The sequence below is a fragment of the Mirounga leonina genome, unplaced genomic scaffold (genome assembly GCF_011800145.1).
Source record: "Mirounga leonina isolate KUSES-001 unplaced genomic scaffold, KU_Mleo_1.0 Mir_97, whole genome shotgun sequence".
In the NCBI taxonomy this organism is placed as follows: domain Eukaryota; kingdom Metazoa; phylum Chordata; class Mammalia; order Carnivora; family Phocidae; genus Mirounga; species Mirounga leonina.
In genome coordinates, this window is record NW_023270889.1 from 800,931 (window position 1) to 820,260 (window position 19,330).

The following is a 19,330-nucleotide window of genomic DNA, read 5'->3' on the forward strand; positions in this document are numbered from 1 at the left end:
AAGGGTAATTAAGTGAAGTACACGAGTCATGTCTGCCTGCTCTAACCATGAATCTAGAAGTCAAATGGGAAATGGTGGGGAGGTATTGGAATGCCCAGAGCTAAATCTAACGATGGATGTAAGTCCACAGGCCCATAAATTAGAGTCTAGTGAATGTCTGTTGCTGTCACATGGGTCAGTGGCTAAGGTTTTTGTGCCTTATGTGAAAGACAGCCTTGTTCCTTTTTCAGAATAAATTCTAGTATATATTTCATTCATTCATTCTTCAGTATTTATCTAGTATCTATTTTGTACGTGCACTGTTCTAAGTGTTGGAACATTTACTAGGTATAACTATATCCGAGACACTAGTCTAAGTGCTTCACATAATTTATTTAATTCAATCCTCTATTACAAGCCTATGAGGTAGATATTTTTATTTTCATTTCACAGATAAGAAAATTAAGGCACAGAAAGAGTAAGTGGAAGAGCCAACACGTAGATGGGGCATCTGAACTCATAGCTCACCTTCTGTACCACATCGAGTTACATTTCATAATGAACAAATATCTAGTAAGGGCAAATCCCTTTTCTCGTTTTAAAGGTGGGGGAAGATAAAGTGTGATTGTGTAGGCCAGGCAACTTGGCTGATATCTCCCTACAGGCTCTTGATGAGAGGCATTTTCATTCTGTAACCTTTACTATTATGGTCAAGGGCAATAGTGGTCTGATTGATCAAAATGTTTTGGTAAAGAATTGTCAGATAATGGGCCAGTACTCTTTTGATTGTTAAACTGTAACTTGTAGAATGCCTTATCTAAAATAATTTTATACACACATATTTTTTTTTTCAATTTGGGAATACAAAGATGGAAGCAAGAGGTGAGGGGGAGTGATAGTGACTGTATATCCACTGTATGTTAAGTGATTTCATGTGTAAATTTTAATCGAATCTTCACAACAACCTTGTAAAGTAGGTATTCTTACCCTTGTTTTATTTGGAAGGAAATATAGGCTATTAGAGTTTGACTGTAAAGCCAATAACTTGTGAGAAACGGCTTTGAACTACCATGTTCTTCTCCTTGTATCTTACTGTCTCTAGAGGGATAAACCTGAATGGGATGCTATTTTATTCTCATTTTTAAGAATTATATTTTGTTTTGGAAGATTTGAAAATACAGATATGAAGAAGAAAATAAAAGTTAGTTTTAATTTCACCCCCCAAACATAACTGCTATGGACATTTTAGTTAAATATAGATATAGATAGATAGATACACATTTTAGTTGGATAAAGATACATAGATGGATAGGAAGATGGATCTGTCGGGGTCCATTTTAAGTACAGTTGTATCACTTTTTTAAGCTTAGCACACTTTTAATTTTTCCCCATATTATTTAGTCTAAAAAGGAAGCATGATTTTTAAAGTCTGAAGTATTTTATTGTATCACTTGTCATAATTTACTTAACCACTGCCTTTTGGAAGGGATATTTACATTGTTTTCTCTTTCCTCTCTCATTTTTAACTGAGGAGGAATAAACTAAACTAAATCAAATAAGACAAAGCAATAACTTTGCATTGGTCTGAAAGAGAGGGATCCGGAAGTAATAAAAATTTATTTTGATTCTAGAAAGTCTGTGTTTATGGGTAAATTATCCCACCTTGTGAATTGCTGGAAGCCATTTTTTCCATTTGCTTTTTAAATAAAATTAGACTACAGCGTGCTATATTAATGGAAGTAAATGGTAGTCAGTGGAATCTGGTAGGTGAAATGCAGGTTAATAGGAGCTTGTTTATAGCAAGACTGGATTTTTTAGCTAGCCACTGAGGTGATTGGCCTATGAACGCCAAATTATTTTGTTCTTAGAATCAGTTCCTTTTCTGTCTGCACAAGTAAGGCGCCTCTCTGACTTTGCATCTTTGTCCTTCTTCTTATAGGGCCTCCTTGGCTATCCACAGATTGAACCTCGCTCTGGCATACTTTGAAAAGGCAATTGGCGATGTTATTGCTGCTAAGGGTGATAAGACTTTGGATCTGGTCAGTCTATATGAGGAAATTGCTCAGATTGAGCAGCTGAGAAGGAACCATGATCGGGCCATCCAGTACTTGCAGCAGGTTGGTGCGTTGGCTGGAGCCCTAGCCTAGAGGCCATATTTGGCCCCAGGCCATATTCCCAGGGCCAGGGATCCTTGGGGTTTTCAGAAGAATGAGGTGATAGGATGGATTTCCTGCCAGATCCACACAAGAGCCCTTCCTCAACCTTAAACAACATGGGTAGAGAACACTGACTCATGGTGGGTGTCTCTGCTCTTTGACCTGATCTGAGACCAAATTTTGTGCGGCCCCGCCACAAGGCCTCCGCTCATTTCTGTGGGTGCTAGGAAGAGGTAACCAAGTGAGTCTGCTCCAGGGAAAAAAGCCATAGGGGCAACCAAACTTAAGTCTTTAGCAAACACAAAGGGCTTTTTTTTAAATGAAAAAAATCATGATATTTTGGTGTAATGCTGTCATTTGTCCTCTAGGCCAGCCTAGCTGTTTGTATCAACAAGTCTAAACTTAAACTGACAAAAGCATGTTTCACTTGGAGGTAACTAATTTGACAAATGCCCAGGGGAAGACAAAACAAAACAGGAAGGAATGTTGAGTCTATTATAATGAAAACAGTGTAGGGCATTTTTACCTATCACGTACTTGGAACTTCCCTTGAAACTGCTTGTTGAATTGACCTTTTCTCTCCTCAAATGAGAACCGTCTTGTGGCTTCAGGTATCTCCCAAAGTCAAAAGTGGATCAAAATAGCTGATTTTGTTGCTATTGCACGTGCAATGCAATTCAACAGTATATGTGAAAACAGGCTGATACTATAGCAAAGGCATTGCAGATAATCCCACGATCCAGTTATTAGAATCATACAGTGGAAAAATGTTAGGGGATGCTGCTCTGTAAGCAGGGAGTCCACTGCTTACAGGGAAAGCTGTTTGGTTTTTGTATCCAAGACTTTGTGTAAGCAGTGGTCAGATCAGAATAGATAAATCAATATAAAACCAGTGTTTCCCAACAACAAATAATAGTTAACATTTATGGAATGCTTTTACTGTGTGCACTTGAGGATGTAGTTATTTCATCCAAGCAACAACCCTATGCCGTGGAGGCATTATTATTATTTTATCTCATTTTACGGGTGAGGAAACCGAAGCATAAAGAGTCACAACTAATTCAGCTGAAGTGTTAGCTAAGAAGTAGGAGAGCAGGGATTTGAACTTAGAAAATTTGAGCCCCCAGAGCCTGGGGGCTTAACAACTCTGAACTGTGTTAGCTCCACAGGGTTGTCTGATAATCGCTGGAGCTCCTTGAAATACCTCATGGTGTTTGACCTGTGAACTGTGAAGCATGGTGATTTTTTTCTTGCTGGTGGGTGTGGACCAGATGGTTTCTCTCTTTTTTCCCCTTCCATTTTAGTGCGAATGATAATAGTAATAAAATCTTCACTTCTCTCATGCTTATGACATTCTAGGTGGTATTCTAAACACTTTACATGTATTAATGCATTTAATCGTTACAGCAACTGTTTGCAATAGTCTTTTCTGAAATTCCTATTTTATATTTGAAGAAGTTAGTGACTTGCCTGATGTCATAAGTAGCTGAGCTGTGATAGGAACCCAGGCAGTGTGGCTTGAGGATCCATGCTCAACTCCCCTGGATTTCCTTTGATAATGAACCTTTGAGGGGCTGAGCTAAAGTTGTGATTGTAATTTTGCTATGAAACTTAAAAAAAAAATAATGGCTAATATTTATTGAGGACTTACCATGTGATGGTACTATGTATGCCCAGTGCTCTGCATGTATCATCTCATTTAATCTTTTCCAAACCCTAATCAATGGAAGCTGTATATTTCTTCTACAAGTGAAGGTGAAGTGACTTGCTCAAGACTCACAGCTAGGAAGTAGCTAGGACTCAAACTCATCTCTCTTGTAACTCCATGATTAGGTACATACAGCCCTCAACCAGCAATTTCATGAGAACGATTAGAAAATCCTCAGTGAAACACTGTCATTTGGGTACTTACTTGATCTGTTTTTCTCTATTCCAGGCCTATTCTATCTGTGTTTCTTTGTTCACCGAAGTCAGCCCCCAAACTGCAGAGGCAAGCGCATTACTAGCCAAGGCTCATGCCATGTCTGGAGAGGCCCAACACAGGGGTAGGTAGAGGGGGTAGCTTGCAGTTATCATCATTTCCCATGGGAGGGAAGCACACTGGCAATGGTCTATCAATATGGACGGATTATAATCAGCTATTCATGACTGTGATGGAAAAATTAGACTGGACGCCATTTTGTACAATATCATTTACACATGAATTTAAGCACAATATCTCCGCAAATTAGTTGGAACATCAAAACCAATAAAATCATCTGATTTCTATTTCCTTTATTCCCTTAGAACCTCAGCAGAATTCACCTGCATAAAGAGTAGAGAGCTCATACACGCTATGAATGTGACCTGTGGTGTATCCGTTGATGAGGAAATCCAGTGATAAAAGACATAACATTGGCTCCTCCTCCCCTCCTCCTCCATTCTCAACCTCCTTGACTTTTCCTCTGGCTGACAAGAGAGAATGTTTGTAGCAGTTAGAATTTTCATGACCTATACTCAAAAGTGAGGTACTGGGGGGTTCTGGAGGAAAACCAAGGCATGAATTAACCCATCAGCAATAGTCCTTTCTCAGGCAAGGTCATCATTTGGGAAGTGAGTAGCTTTGGGAGAGACACAAAAGAACTGGTGAGGAAGGACTGCATGCCCTTTTCAGCTGCTGGATCAGATTAATGGACACTAATGCATTCAGTGGCCCATCAGGAGGAATTTGGGATTTGTGAAGAATATGATTTAAACATTTAAAAATGTTGATTTTCTCTGCTTATAAAAGGAATCCATTTAGGTGTACATTATTTTCTAGTCATATATGAAAGAGAGAGAGAGAGGAAGAGGAAGAGAGAATTATAGGGAAAGTTTTGTATCCTACTTTTTTCTACTCTTCTATTTTCCCATATCATTAAACAATTTTGTTCAGTTTTCAGAAGTTATTTGATATTTTTATTATTGTTTTCTTTAGCATAAATGTTCATTGAAGACTTCCTGATTCTGTGTTTTCTAGCTAATCATCTTGCTTCTTTAAAAAATTTTCTTGTGTATATTCACAGTATTTGTACTCCATCTATATGTTTGAATTTTTTTTTAAATAGTCTTCATGGTTATAACATGTTTAGTCTTTATGTGAGTATGTAAAAATTTTGTTCATATAAGAAAATTTTATGCTTCTAGAGTTGGGAGATTCTAAGGCCACCTTGTTCTTTTCTTGCATACTAATTTTTAACTTTAAAGAAGATTTGGATCTTCACCTACTATCATTCGCTAAATTCCAAATGGATCACATTTTAACATCAAAACTGAAAATTATCCAGAAGGAAATTCAACACTGGAATCAAAATTCCTAAAATTAAAAATTGGAGGAAAGAAGAACTTTCTGAGCACATGAAGTTATACTAGAAAAGAAGAGGTTGATAGGTTTAATTATAAAAAGATCTAAAACTTACGTCTGTCACAAAATACCATAAATAAAATGAAAAACAAACAGTGTAATCCAAAATGAACAGATAACTCAAATAGGCCCTTACTTATTAAAAAAAAAAAATTTGTAGTTAACTTTCTGAGAAAGAAATATCAACGTCCAAATGATGTCACTGGGTAATTCTACTTAACATTTAAAGAAGGATTAACACCCATCCTACATAATCTTTTCTGGAAAATTGAAAAGGAGGGAACATTTCCCAACCCATTTTATGAGGCTAGCAGCACCCTGATACCAAAACTGGGCAAAGACACTACAAGAAAAAAACAAAACACAACTATAAAACAATGCCCTTCATGCACATAAATGCAAAAAATCCTCAAGAAAATATATAACAATGTATAAAAATGAATAATACACCATGATCAAGGGGAGCTTTTTTCTTGAGAATATCAGGCTGGTGCAGTATTTAAAGCTGAATGAATGTACTCTACCATATTAATAGTCCAGAGATGAAAAGCACATAATCTTATCAACTGATGCAGAAGAAGCATGTGACAAAATGCAACATCCTTTCATGATGGAAGGGGAACTTCCTCAATCTGATAAAAGGCATGTGCAAAGAAATACAGCTAACATCATGCTTAATGGTGAAAGAGTGAGTTTTTTGCTCTTAAGATCAGGAACAAGGCAAGGATGTTCATTCTCACTTCTTTCAGTCAACATAATACTGGAAGTCCTAGCCAGTGCAGTAGGCAAGAAAAAGACATACAGCTTGATTGATCTTGTTTTTAAATTTATCTCTACACCCAATGTGGGGCTTGAATTCATGACCCCAAGATCAAGAGTCACATGCTCTACCGACTGAGCCAGGCAGGCGCCCCTGAGACATACAGCTGAAAAGAAAGAAAATGGTCCTCATTTGCAACAATACAGCTGTTTCTGTTGAAAATTCCAAGAAATCTACAAAACTCCTAGAACTAATAACTGAGTTTAAGGTTAGCAAGATCACAGAATATAAGGTCAACAGACAAAACCCAGTCATATTTCTATATATTAACAGTGTACAACTGGAAACTGAAATTTTTAGAAATACAACTTACAATAGCCACCTCTTCCCAAATGGAACAGATAGGTGTAAATCTAACAAAATATGTACACTATCTGGGTGCTGAAAACTACAAAACCCTCATCAAAGAAATCAGAGATGGCCTAAATAAATGGAGACATAATGTATTCATAGATTGGATGACATACAGTAAAGTTGTCATTTTTATAAAAATTGATGTATTGATTTAACACAAATTAACAATCAAAATCCCAGCAGGAATTTTTGTAAATACAGACAAGCTGACTCTAAAATTTATATAGAAATGCAAAGAAATTAGAACAGCTGAAACAATTTTGAAAAATAATATAATTGGAGAAATCATACTACCTGATTTAAGATTTATTATAAAGCAACAGTAATCAGGAGAGTTCAGAGTCACTGGAACACAATAGAGAGTCCAGAAATAGACCTGTATAAATATGGCCAATTTTTGGCAAAGATGCTAAGATAGTTCAGTGTGGAAAGAATAGTCTTTTCAACAGTGGTTTTGGAACAGTTGGAACAATGGTATTCGCATGCCAAAAGAAAAAAGAATAAAAAAACCCCACTTTCATAAACATACACAAACATTAACTCAAAATGGATCATTGTCTTAAATGTAAGAGCTAAAATTTCCATTTACAATAGAAAAATAGGGAAAAAAATAAGACTAAGCATTACATAAAGAAAACAATGGCCAATAATCACATGAAAAGTTTCAATCATAGTAATAATGAAGAAATATAAAACAGCAAGGATACCAAGTTTCTATTAGATTGTCAACACTGCAAAAAAATGATAACATTTAGGATTGAGCCGTGGTGGGGCCTGGTTAGTACTTGGATGAGAGAGCAATTTGATACAAACTCTCTGAACTGTAATTTGACAGAATGTTACACATCTTAAAACTATACGTACCTTTAAAATCAAGTTTTCACCCATCCTCTGTAAAAATTTTTTAAATATGAAAATCTCTAGCATTTGCCAGATTATGGGAAAACAGTTCTGCTCATTCATAGACGGTGGGTGTGATAGTATAAATTGATATGAAATTTGCAAAACAACATGATAATACCTAGTAAAATCAAAAGGAAACATGTATAAGGATGTTCAATGTGGCACTGTTTGTAATTACAAAAAAAATTAGAAACAACCTAAATGTTTATCAATGAGTGAAAGGAATATTTGGTATATGAGTGAGAGGGAATTCTGCGGTCTTTAAAAGAATTAGACTTTATAAATAAAAAGGGTTAAAAACAACAGTATTAAGGAGAAAATACCTTGCATTTTTAGGACATAAAAAATACTATTGTTTATAGTTACATACACTTTTATATATGTGTATATATATATAAACATGACAAATTCGCAGAGTAGGTGAAACTGCATCAAAATGTACATCACAATGTAAACAAAGGTAGAGACTTCCAGCTTGGCGTTTGTGAAGAGGTCTGTGGATCCTTTCAACACACACACACACACACACACAAATTAAATAAAATGGTCAAAAACAATCATTTGAGGGCACTGGAAATAAATAAGCAGACAACAAATTGCAAAGCATTCTTGAAAAACTGCTAGAGTCTTGGGTAAAGAGAGAGTCCTCTTGGCCTTTTGGCCTGAGGCTGCTCCTACCCACTCACGGCCCCAGCTCAGTCCACGAGAAGAGCAATTTTATCAGAATGGGGCTGAGAGAACCAGCAGCTTTGTGGCAGAGGCATCAGACTCCATTCAGAGCAAGGGGCAAAACCCCACAGATGCATCAGGTAAAAGTGGCAACCTCAAAAAAAATGAGGGAAAACCTGCGTATTTGGTAGCCTGAAGTTGCTGTGCTGGTTTGTAGGAGTTCGAGGCCGCTCAGAAATGTTAACAGGAAGAACCTGGAAATGAGAGAGCCAAGAAAAGGCCACATAAGCCCCCAGCCTGCTGGGAAATGACATACATGTGCAGGGAAGATGTGGAAAATAATAAGCAAAGGAGACTTGAAATGCAGCAGAGTTTGAATGCACACCCCCATCTACATACAGATCAATCGATAGACGATGGAAGACAACCTCTTTCTAAGTCAGTCACTTGGGTCAACACTAAGCTATGCAGGCAGAGGGGTAATCCCAGGAATCCAGACCAAAATTTTGAAAAATAAACGTTAAAACACAAGCAAAGACTTAGGTCTCTAGTCTGGCATGTAGGAGCTTGGAAGTTGTCACTGCATCCTAACAATAAGTAAAAAGCTGAACAAACTGGAAACTCAACCACTCTTCTTAGATCTGGCAGAGAAGTGAGGTCACAGGGCAAACCACTGCCCCTGACACTGGAGAGACAGATGAATCCAGAGAACCACAGTTTGCCTGAGCAGATACCTCTCTCAACAGGAACCAGTACTGGGTAGGAATACCTGACCGGTAACTGATACATTTCTGGAAGCCAGGTGTGGGCAAGACAGAGAGTTAAAAATTCCAAGTACCCAGTCATAGGGGGGGTTTCCACAGTTTTATGAAATTTACCTCCAGGAACTTGACCAGGTTCTCAAAGTGAAAATGGAGAAAAATGCCCCCTTGCTTCCAGCAGGGAGAGGGGGAAAATATCCAATTAAAAATATGCCAGAGCTTGCTGCTAAACAAGGTCTGTCCTCAAGACACTATTTTACCAGAGCCTAAGCTACTGGGGTTTTTTTCAGAGCCTAACCAGCCTGGGGGAAGAAAATACCCAACTTCAGCCCACTCTAGCCATCCTGTCCCACCTAAAGGAGAAAGGGACCAAGAGGCACTCGTGAGGTTCACAAGGCAGAAGCACAGGCTCACCAAAACACGGAGAGCTAATCATAGGACTACAGAATGCTTTCTCCCCCCAAGCCCCACCTCTTACCACCAATTACTAGAGGCCTATTTAAAGTTTATTTTACCCAGCACATCGTGTCCACCTATCAAGAACAATTTTAAGTAAAAGGCAAAAACAAAACAAAAGAAACCCCCAAAACAAACAAAAAAACAAACCTAAAAAACCACACCGTTTTTGAAGAGACAAGACTCAGATATAGTAGGGATATTTGAATGCTCAGACTGGGAATTTAAAACAACTGTGTGATGTCCAAGGGCAGGAGATAGACGTCCCAGCTCAAGATTAGTGAAAGAGACTTCACCCTTCTTCTTCTTCTTTTTTTTTTTAATTCTCTTTGAGCCCTCAATGGATGGAATGATGCCCACTCACACTGGTGAGAGCAGATCTTCTTTACTCGGTCTACTGATTCAGATGCTAATTTCTCTTGGAGACACCCTCACAGATACACTCTAGAAATAATGTTTTATCAGCTATTTGGGCATCCCTTAGCACAGTCAAGTTGACACAAAATTCAGCATGACAAGTCCACTCCTTGTCAACTTGATCCTTACATGCATCTCCTCAAACATACTTAATCTCCAAATAGAGATATAATTGTGCCTAATATGGCATAACTACCCTGGGTATGACTGGAAATGTACTAGTCCCTTTCCTGGAAGAGATAAAGTCCTTCAATGATGTTTACTCTTCTGATATCCCATAACTTGAAAACTAGGATGTAAAATTAACAATACTTAAATACTGATATAACATCAATATGTCTTCTGTTACATGAAAAGGGAATAAAAGAAGAAAAATAAGATATTTGCTTAATATGTGCATATGTACACGACAAGCGTATTCATAACAAAATGAGGAAATACTCATGACAGTTACAGTCCTCAGTTCTGTAAGTGGTCATGTGGTTGTAACTGCTCTAAACTACCTTTTCCTACTACCCATTCTGGGTTCCCATTGCCTTTAACAAACACCTCACCTGGTAATTGTTCTTTACCTTGTGGGATGACCAAAACCTTCATTCCTGAAGGTTCTGGGCCATTACTAATCCTGCCTGGATTGGGATGTTGTAATGTTCCATTGACATTAATCACAGGGCATAGTAATATATGAGACGCCATCTTAGAACTACTAGATGGAATCTCCTGTGTTGCAAACAGGTGTTTTCTTACCTCTGCTGCAGAGTAGTGGTTCAGTTTCTCCTTAGTAGTCAGACTCAGTCATAGGAACTCCTTTTCCTTGATTCAGGGCATGAGGAGCCCAAAGAGGCCAGCTGGCAGTCTTCACTTCCAGTTCAGTGGAATCATTGTTGTATCTCCTGGGGGAAGCCTTCCTCCCTCTGGAACTAAGACCTCTAGGCCAGTAGAGAATCAAGTTGTGGGAACAGGAAGCAAAAATTGTGCTGGTGGGTCACTAGTAGTGAGTGGTACTACTTATATTTCCACCCCTTGATGTCTAGACCTGTGAATCCTGGCTATTGGAGGAATAACACCATATGTTGGGTGCTGATCCAGAGTATATACAGCCTTCTGGAGAACTCGAGCCTTAACAAAGTATCGCTCCCTAGCAGGCACTCTAACTGTCTTCAAAAGACCATTCCACCATTCTATCAAGCCAGCTGCTTCAGTACGGTGGGGAACATGGTAAGACCAGGGAATTCCATGAGCATGGGCTCATTACTATACTTTGGCTGTGAAGTGAGTTCCTTGATCCAAAGCAATGCTGTGTGGAATACCATGATGGTGGATGAGGCATTCTGTAGGTTATGGATGGTAGTTTTGGTAGAAGCATTGCATGCAGGGAAGGCAAATTTATATCCAGAGTAGATATCTATTCCACTTAAGGACAAAATGCTGCCTTTTCCATGAAAAAATGGTTCAGTGTAATCAGCTTGCTACCAGGTAGCTGGCTAATCACCCCAGGTAATGGTGCCAAATCAGGGGCTCAGTGTTGCTGTCTGCTGGCTGATTGGGTCCTCAGCCATGGCTCTGGCAAAAAGAAGTCCTTGTTGTCAAGCTCACTCCTGGTATCAAAATCTGTATTAGTCAGGGTTATCCAGAGAAATATAACCAATAGGAGTGAGGGGACTACTGGTAAGTCTCAGAGTCCAAAGGCCCAAGAACCAGGAGCTTCAATATTTGAGGGCAGAAGATGGATTTCCAGCTCAAGAAGAAAATTCGCCTTCCTTTGCCTTTTTTTTTTTTTTTTTGAACTTGGTGAGGAAAGCTCTTTACTTGGTATACTGATTCAATTGTTCATCTTTTCCAGAAACACCCAGAAATTGTTTTAGCAGCTGTCTGGGCATCCCTTAGCCCAGTTTAGTTGACACTTAAAATTAGCCATCACAAATGCTGTATGTGGACAAGGTTGTATGGGAAATCTCTGTACCTACCACTTAGTTTTTCTGTGAATACAAAACTGCCTTGAAAAATAAAGTCTAGGGGCGCCTGGGTGGCTCAGTCGTTAAGCGTCTGCCTTCGGCTTGGGTCATGATCCCGGGGTCCTGGGATCGAGCCCCACATCGGGCTCCCTGCTCCGTGGGAAGCCTGCTTCTCCCTCTCCCACTCCCCCTGCTTGTGTTCCCTCTCTCTCTCTGTGTCTCTCTGTCAAATAAATAAATAAAATCTTTAAAAAAAGAAAAGAAAAAAGAAAGTCTAAAGAAATAAAAAAACCTGAGCAAAGACATTAACATTCAGACAACATAGGAGGAGATAGACTCTGTAGTTTAAGTCTAGGCAATTCACTAAAATAAAACAAAAACTCACAAAAATATATCAGAATCTGTTGTTGCTACTATATAATGTCTAAAATATACAGTTTTCAACAAAAGAGAAACATACAAAGAAACAACCCATGGCTTTTACTCAGAAGTCAATAGATATTGATGCTAAGTAGGCTACATGTTGGATTTAGCAAAGACTTCAGAGCACCGATCATAAATATCTTCACAGGATTAAAGGAAACTGTCCAAAGAATTAAAAGAAAATACAATGAAAATAGGAAGTCTCAATAGAGAAATATAAACTGTTTAAGAAAAAAACAGCCAAATGGAAATTCTAGAGTTGTAATATACAGTAACTGAATGAAAATTCATTAAATGGTCTCAACATCAGATTCAAGATGGCAGAGGAGAGAATGAGATAGCTCAAAGGTACGGCACTAGAGATGATCTCCAAAGAGCAGAGAAAAAAGGTATTGAAGAAAAATGAACAAAGCATAAGAGATCTGTGGGACAATGCCTGGTGTATCAACATACATGTAATAGGAGCTCCAGAAGGGCAGAAGACAGAATGAGGCAGCAAATTATCTAAAGAACTAATGGCCCTGAATTTCCCAAGGTTGTTATCTACAGATCCAGAATTCTCAATGCCAAGTAAGATAAGCACAAAGAGAACCACAAATAGGCACATAGTCAAATTGCTGAATAAAAAAAAGAAACCTTGAAAGCAGCAGTGGAAAAACAGCTTTGTACAGGGAAACAACAATATGATTAATGGCTGATTTTTCATCAGAATAACAGAGGCTAGAAGGTAATGGAAAAACATACTCAAAATATTGGAATAAAATTCAACTAAAAACTATATATTCAGGAAAACTACCCTTTGAAAATGAAGGTGAGGGGCGTCTAACTGGCTCAGTCGGGAGAGCATGTGACTCTTGATCTCGGGGTTGTGAGTTCAAGCCCCACATGGGTATAGAGATTGCCTAAATAAATAATACTTTTAAAAATGAAAAGAAAATGAAGGTGAGATCGACATTCCCTGATAAACAAGATTTGTTGGTAGCATTCTTGACCTAAAATTAATACTGAAGGAAGCCCTTGGGCTGAAAGAAAATGGGAGCACATGGTAACTCAAATCCACAGAAAGGAATGAAGAGAACTGGAACTGATACCTGGATAATAGACTGTATACATGAACACAAATACTCATCAACTTGTGAATGGTAAACAAAACGTGTATCTACTCAGCAGAAGGAGGAATAAAGTACTAATTCATGCAAGAACATAGATGAATCTCAAAAACAGCATGATGCATTTTGAAAGAATCACAAAAGACTACATGCTGTATGAATCCAATTATATGAAATTTCTAGAAGAGGCAAAAACAGAGCTAGAACAAAGATCAGTGATTGCCTCAGACAGGATGAGAGTAGGCATTGCTTGCAACCAGCCATGGAGAAACATTTTGGGCGTGATGGATATCTTCTAAAACTGGATCTTGATCATGATTACATAACTATAAATTTACTAAAACTTCATCAGACTGTGTAATTACAATAGTTGAATGTGTGGTATGCCAATTATACCTTAATACAGTGGTAAAAAATGTTAACAGTGCCTGTTTCTGAGTAGTGTGCGTGGAGGTAATTGTCCCTTTCTTTTTGCTTCTATTGCATTTTCTAGACTGATTACATAAACATCTATTATGTTTGGAATAAAAGACAAGTTAAAAGTAAATTTTTAAATAACAACTCTATTTAAAATACTTTTGAAACTAAAATTCTCCCTCTACATACACACACACACACACACACATACACACACACGCCCCCGGCAGGAATCCCGGTAAACAATACTCTCTATCAGAGTTTAATTTAGCTAAATATATAGTCTTTCATTGCCCTTGGGAGTTTAATATGGTAGTTATTTGGGGGTCTTAGGATAGGCTGTTCAGGCATGGCTTTCTTTTCCTACAGAAAAATCCATACCTTTCATCAACAGAATAAAATTACGTCAACTGATGCCATCAAATTATATCTCAGACTTTCTGAGGGTCCTTATGAGACCCGGAATGAGAACAGGCAATGACTTTAAGTATGAAATGTCTAACTGAGCCAAAGCTGTATTAGCTACTTGTAAAGGCTAGCGGCCTGCCTTAAATGTTCCCCCTTTTTTTTTGCAGATGCTGTTGAGATATATTTTATAAAAAGTATCAATGCGTATCAAGCAACATTGGGCCCAACAGATTATGAAACACTGACGACCATTGAAGAATTCTGCAAATGGCTTGTCCAAAATGGGGAAAAACAGGTAAATCTGAATAGGTAAATCAACAAGAGACAGTGTGATCTTGGGCAAGATCCATTCCTTCATCTGTAAAATAAATATAATAATAGTTCCTCTCTCAGAGAGTAGTCATGCATGAATTAACTATTATTATTAAACATAAGCTTGGAATGTTACCTCTTCACAGAAACAGATTACTTAGGTGACATGTCACAACCGCCTGGTCCAGGTGGGTTACGTCAGTGTGACGTAGAATGCCTCTTCCGTAGAGTTAATGGATTAGAACTGGCATACTCCTTCAGAATTGCCCAGAGGATTATAATACACTTTTCTTTAATTCCCTAGGAGGCTTACAGACTGCTAAAGGCCGCCCTGAGGTCTCAGGTCATCAGCTATGGTGACTGTAGTGAAAAGGTGGCCGAAACTTTTTACAACATGGGCAGGATCTGCTTTGCCAAAGGAGAGTTCAGGAAGGCAATTCAGCTGTTGAGGAAGGTGAATGCTGGCTGCTTTTTACATTTTCTCCCGGGCCTGTAAGCACAATGTGAGGAGTGATGCATGTGTGTGTGTGTGTGTGTGTGTGTGTTTATTTTCCCTTTCTTTCCCACCCCTCCCCTTCCTTCTGCTTCCTTTCACCTCTCTCTCTTTCTTTCCTTCCTTCTTCTTTTTTCCTTCCTTCTCTATTCCTTTTTATTTTTTAAGTAAAGCGAAAATTCACTTTCTTAGATGTGCTAAAGGAGAACATGATACAGAAAGTTTTGTTGTGTGAATGCCTGGACCAGAGTCTTAAAAGAGTAACACCCCAATGTTAGAATCTGGGTCTGGCAGTGGCCAAATATCAGGAAAGCACCCAAGGAATCAGGAATCAGGAACACCTTTTATAAACCATTCTTACCCAAGTACCAATTCCTCTTCCAGGGGGCTCAGAGGTCCCTGGATGTTCATATCTTGTAGTAGGATCTGGCAAGAGGTATGACCAAACAGTTGTTCAGCTAGTCAGCATACTGACAGACCAAGGCTAAAGACATGATAGATCAGTAGGGATGTCTCTACATAAAATCTAAATTTGTTCAAGGTCAGAGGAAGAGTTGGTAAAGACCAATCAGTACTCATGTGAGGAGAGTGGAGTCCCAAGCAATCCGTACATGTACATTGGCAAACATCATGTCTGGAGAGATTTTTATCTCATTTCAGGTTAACTAAACAGAATCAGAAAATAAGTTATGAAGACAGTGAATAACAGGAGAAAGGGGGGGCCTCATTTTGAAGATTCTGAGAAAAAGAAAACCTTAAGAAAATAAGTTGCAGGGACCAGAAGAGTATCTTTGAGGGAAACATGAACATAGGGATGGGAGCAGAGAAACCTATAAGGAGAGAAAATTTTACAATGAAAGGATGACAGTCTGAAGCCAAAAGATGAGATGAGATTTAAGAGTGAAATAAGGGATTTCAAGGGAACAACAAATCCAATAGAATTCAAATCTACATGGAAAATAGGGAAGACTGTCTTAACATGTCACAGTGATGGTGAGATTTCCCAAATCTAAAATTGCAGCGATGTCAATAAAAATCAAAACAAAAATGAAACAGACTAACAAAAAACAGAGTCCTGAGCCTCACCTCAAACATTTAAATCACAAGTTCTACGAGGTGTGTCTAGAATCTGTATTTTTAATACTTCTAGAGATGTCATACCCTGCCCATTTAAAGGATCAGAGATTTATATGACAGACTCGAAAATCTGTCCTAGAATGCAGAGAGAAGAGAGAGAGAGATAATGAGAAAGTCGCTATGGAGGGCAGAGTAGAGATTCACCTAAAGAACGATAATACTTGGAAGAGAAACAGTAATCAAAGAAATCATTGAAAACAACTTTTCTGAAAACAAACAAACAAACCCGCCCCAGCATACATGTTATAAGGGCTTACCATATTCTACACAAGACGAAAGGAGAGCCCGTTCTAGATATTACTTGCTAGTGGCTGTCTGAAGCCATAGCCACCTCCTCCATTTGGAATAGGGAGTCAACGTGGGGATTTAGGATTCTGTAAGGTAGGTGGGGGCTGCATCTTGGTTATCGGCTTTTATCCTGAGGGCTTTAGGCCCTACTTCAGGGTCCCAGCCCAGAAAGGCGGGGAGGTGTAGAAGGGCATGCTGACAGTATGGCTCTTGTTTTGAGCTTTGAACTCCTTCCTCAATGCTGGGGATCTGCTATAAGTGGGATGCTGGCCATGAGGTTTCTGAATTAGCGGATGTTAATAGATGCTCTTCTGGGGGTTGGCAACTACTCCTGGAGCTAAAACGAAGGCGAGAGACCTCAGCAAAAGTTGATGCTGTGAGGAAACCCCTTTGGCAGACAGAATAGAGCATAAAGAGAGTGACACTTTGGGCTGACTTTTTTTCTTGGGCAGTCCAATGTTCATGTAAAAGGAGTCAAAGTTAAATGCAGTAGGGTGGAGGTGAGAAGATAAAGAAAAGACAAACCTTAAAAATTATAACCTTGTGATGGAATAATTTTTATTTGCATACAATAAACTGCACACATTTTGAGGTGCACAGTTTGATCAGTTTTGATATCTTGACCTGTGAAACCGTTGCCACAATCAAGGTCATGAATATATCGGTCACCCCCAAAAGTTTCCCCAGTCCCCTTTGTAATTAATCAATCCCACCCCTCCCCCACCCCCACCCCCACCCCCAGGCAATAACTGGTTTGCTTTGTCACTAAAGATACATTAGCATTTTCAAAAACTTTATATAAGTAGAATCCTATAGTTACACATTTTTGAATCATTCTTTCAGCATAATTATTTTGGGACTTATCCATATTATTGTGTGTATCATGGTTTACTTTTATTGCTGAATGTTACATTACATGGACACCATGATTTTTTTTATCCATTCACCTGATGATGAACATTTGACCGTTTCCAGTTTGGGTTTATCATTGATAAAGCTGCTGTGAGTGCTCATGCACAAGTCTTTGTATGGATATATACTTTCTTCTCTTGGGTCAATCCTTAGGAGTGAAATGGTAGCACTATGTAATATGATAGGTGTATGTTTACCTTTATAAGAAACTGCCAAAATTTTGGAAAATGGTTGCATCATGTTCTATATTCCCACCAGCAGGGTCTGAGAATTCAGTTCCTCCACATCCTTGCCAGTAGCTGGTGTGGCCAGGGCTTTTCATTGTAGCCACCCTAATAGGTATGTAGCGGTATCTCATTGTATGTGGTTTTTAAGACTTCCTTCCTTCCTTCCTTCCTTCCTTCCTTCCTTCCTTCCTTCCTTCCTTCCTTCCTTCCTTCCTTCCTTCCTTCCTTCCTTCCTTCCTTCCTTCTTTCCCTTCCTTCGTTCCTGTCTTTCTTTCTTTCTTTTAGAGTGAGAGAGATAGAGAGATCACAAGTGGGGGGAGGGGCAGAGAGAGAGAAAGAGAGAGAATTACAAGCAGACTCCCCACTGAATGTGGAGTCCAGACAGGGCTCAGTATCACAACCCATGAGGTCATGACCTGAACTAAAATCACAAGTCAGATGCTCAACCTACTGAGCCACCCAGGCGCCCCTCATTGTGGTTTTCATTTGTATTTATCTTGAGCATCTTTCCTTGCCCTTATTTCTCATTTTATCTTCTTGGGTGAAGTGTTGATCCAAATCTTTTGCTCATTTTTCATTAGTTGTTTGCTTTCTTATGATTCTTTTAGAAGTTCTTCATATATCCTAACCGCGGTGTGTATGGTGCCTGTGGACTTGTATATGACTCCTTTAAGATAATTGTAAAGTTGCCGGTGTCCAATTGTTGGGTGTTTGTATAAACACATGTTCCTAGTTCATGCCATAAATGATGCTATAAAGTGAAAAAAATGAAAGTTCTTCATATATTCTAGATACAAGTTCTTTATTTTTTAAAAAAAGATTTTATTTACTTATTTGACAGAGAAAGCATAAGCAGGGGAAGCAGCAGAGGGGGAGGGAGAAGCAGGCTCCCCTCAGAGCAAAAAGCTCGATGCAGGGCTCCATCCCAGGACCCTGGGATCATGACCTGAGCTGAGAGCAGACGCTTAACCAGCTGAGCCACCCAGGCACCTTTAGATACAAGTTCTTTAACAAATATATGATTTGGAAGTATTCTCTCTTGGTCTGCAGTTTGCCTTTTCATTTTCTTAACAAATGTCTTGTGAAGAGCAGAAGTTTTAAAATTTAATGAAGTCCAGTTTATCAATTTGTTCTTTTATGGATTGTGCTTTTGATGTTTTATCTAAGAAATCTTTGCCTAACCAAAGCCACAAAGATTTTTCTCTTGTGTTTTCTTTTAGATTTTTGGTAGTTTTAGGTTTAACATTTAGGTCTAGATCCACTCGAGTCAGTTTTCCTATATGGTACTAGGACTGGATCTCAGTTTAATTAATTAATTAATTTTGCATATGGATATCTGGTTGTTCTAGCACCATTTTTTGAAAAGACATTCTTTTCTCTACTGAATTATCTTTGCACCTTTGTCAAAAATCAGTGTGTGTGTGTGTGGATGTGGATTTATTTATGGATTCTTCTCTATTCCACTGATCTGTTTTTCTATCTTTTCTTAAAACTAGGCTCCACACCCAATGTGGGGCTTGAATTCATGCTCCTGAGATTAAGAGTCACATGCTTTACCAACTGAGGCAGCCAGGCACCCTCTGTTTTTCTATCTTGATGCCAATAACATGCTGTCTTGATTATTGTAGCTTTAAAACAGGTCTTGAAATCAGGTAGTGTTAGTTTTTCACCTTTGTTCTTCTTTTTCAGTGTTGTTCTGAGTATTCTAGGTTCTTTGCATTTCCACAGGAATTTTAGAATCACTGTATCAAT

The 19,330-nt window shown here is 38.6% G+C and overlaps 1 protein-coding gene across 2 annotated transcripts in view; it reads left to right on the forward strand.

Moving 5' to 3' along the window:
• TTC23L (tetratricopeptide repeat domain 23 like) overlaps positions 1–19,330 on the forward strand; it is a 51,267-nt gene that overhangs the window by 19,962 nt on the left and 11,975 nt on the right. Inside the window, exons 7-10 of one of the 2 annotated variants that reach the window (XM_034999149.1) lie at positions 1,919–2,096; positions 4,072–4,180; positions 14,377–14,504; positions 14,826–14,975. In XM_034999149.1, the coding sequence (XP_034855040.1) occupies positions 1,919–2,096; positions 4,072–4,180; positions 14,377–14,504; positions 14,826–14,975 (565 nt within the window). The remainder of the gene's footprint in view (positions 1–1,918; positions 2,097–4,071; positions 4,181–14,376; positions 14,505–14,825; positions 14,976–19,330) is intronic. The other variant, XM_034999151.1, reaches the window with a different exon arrangement.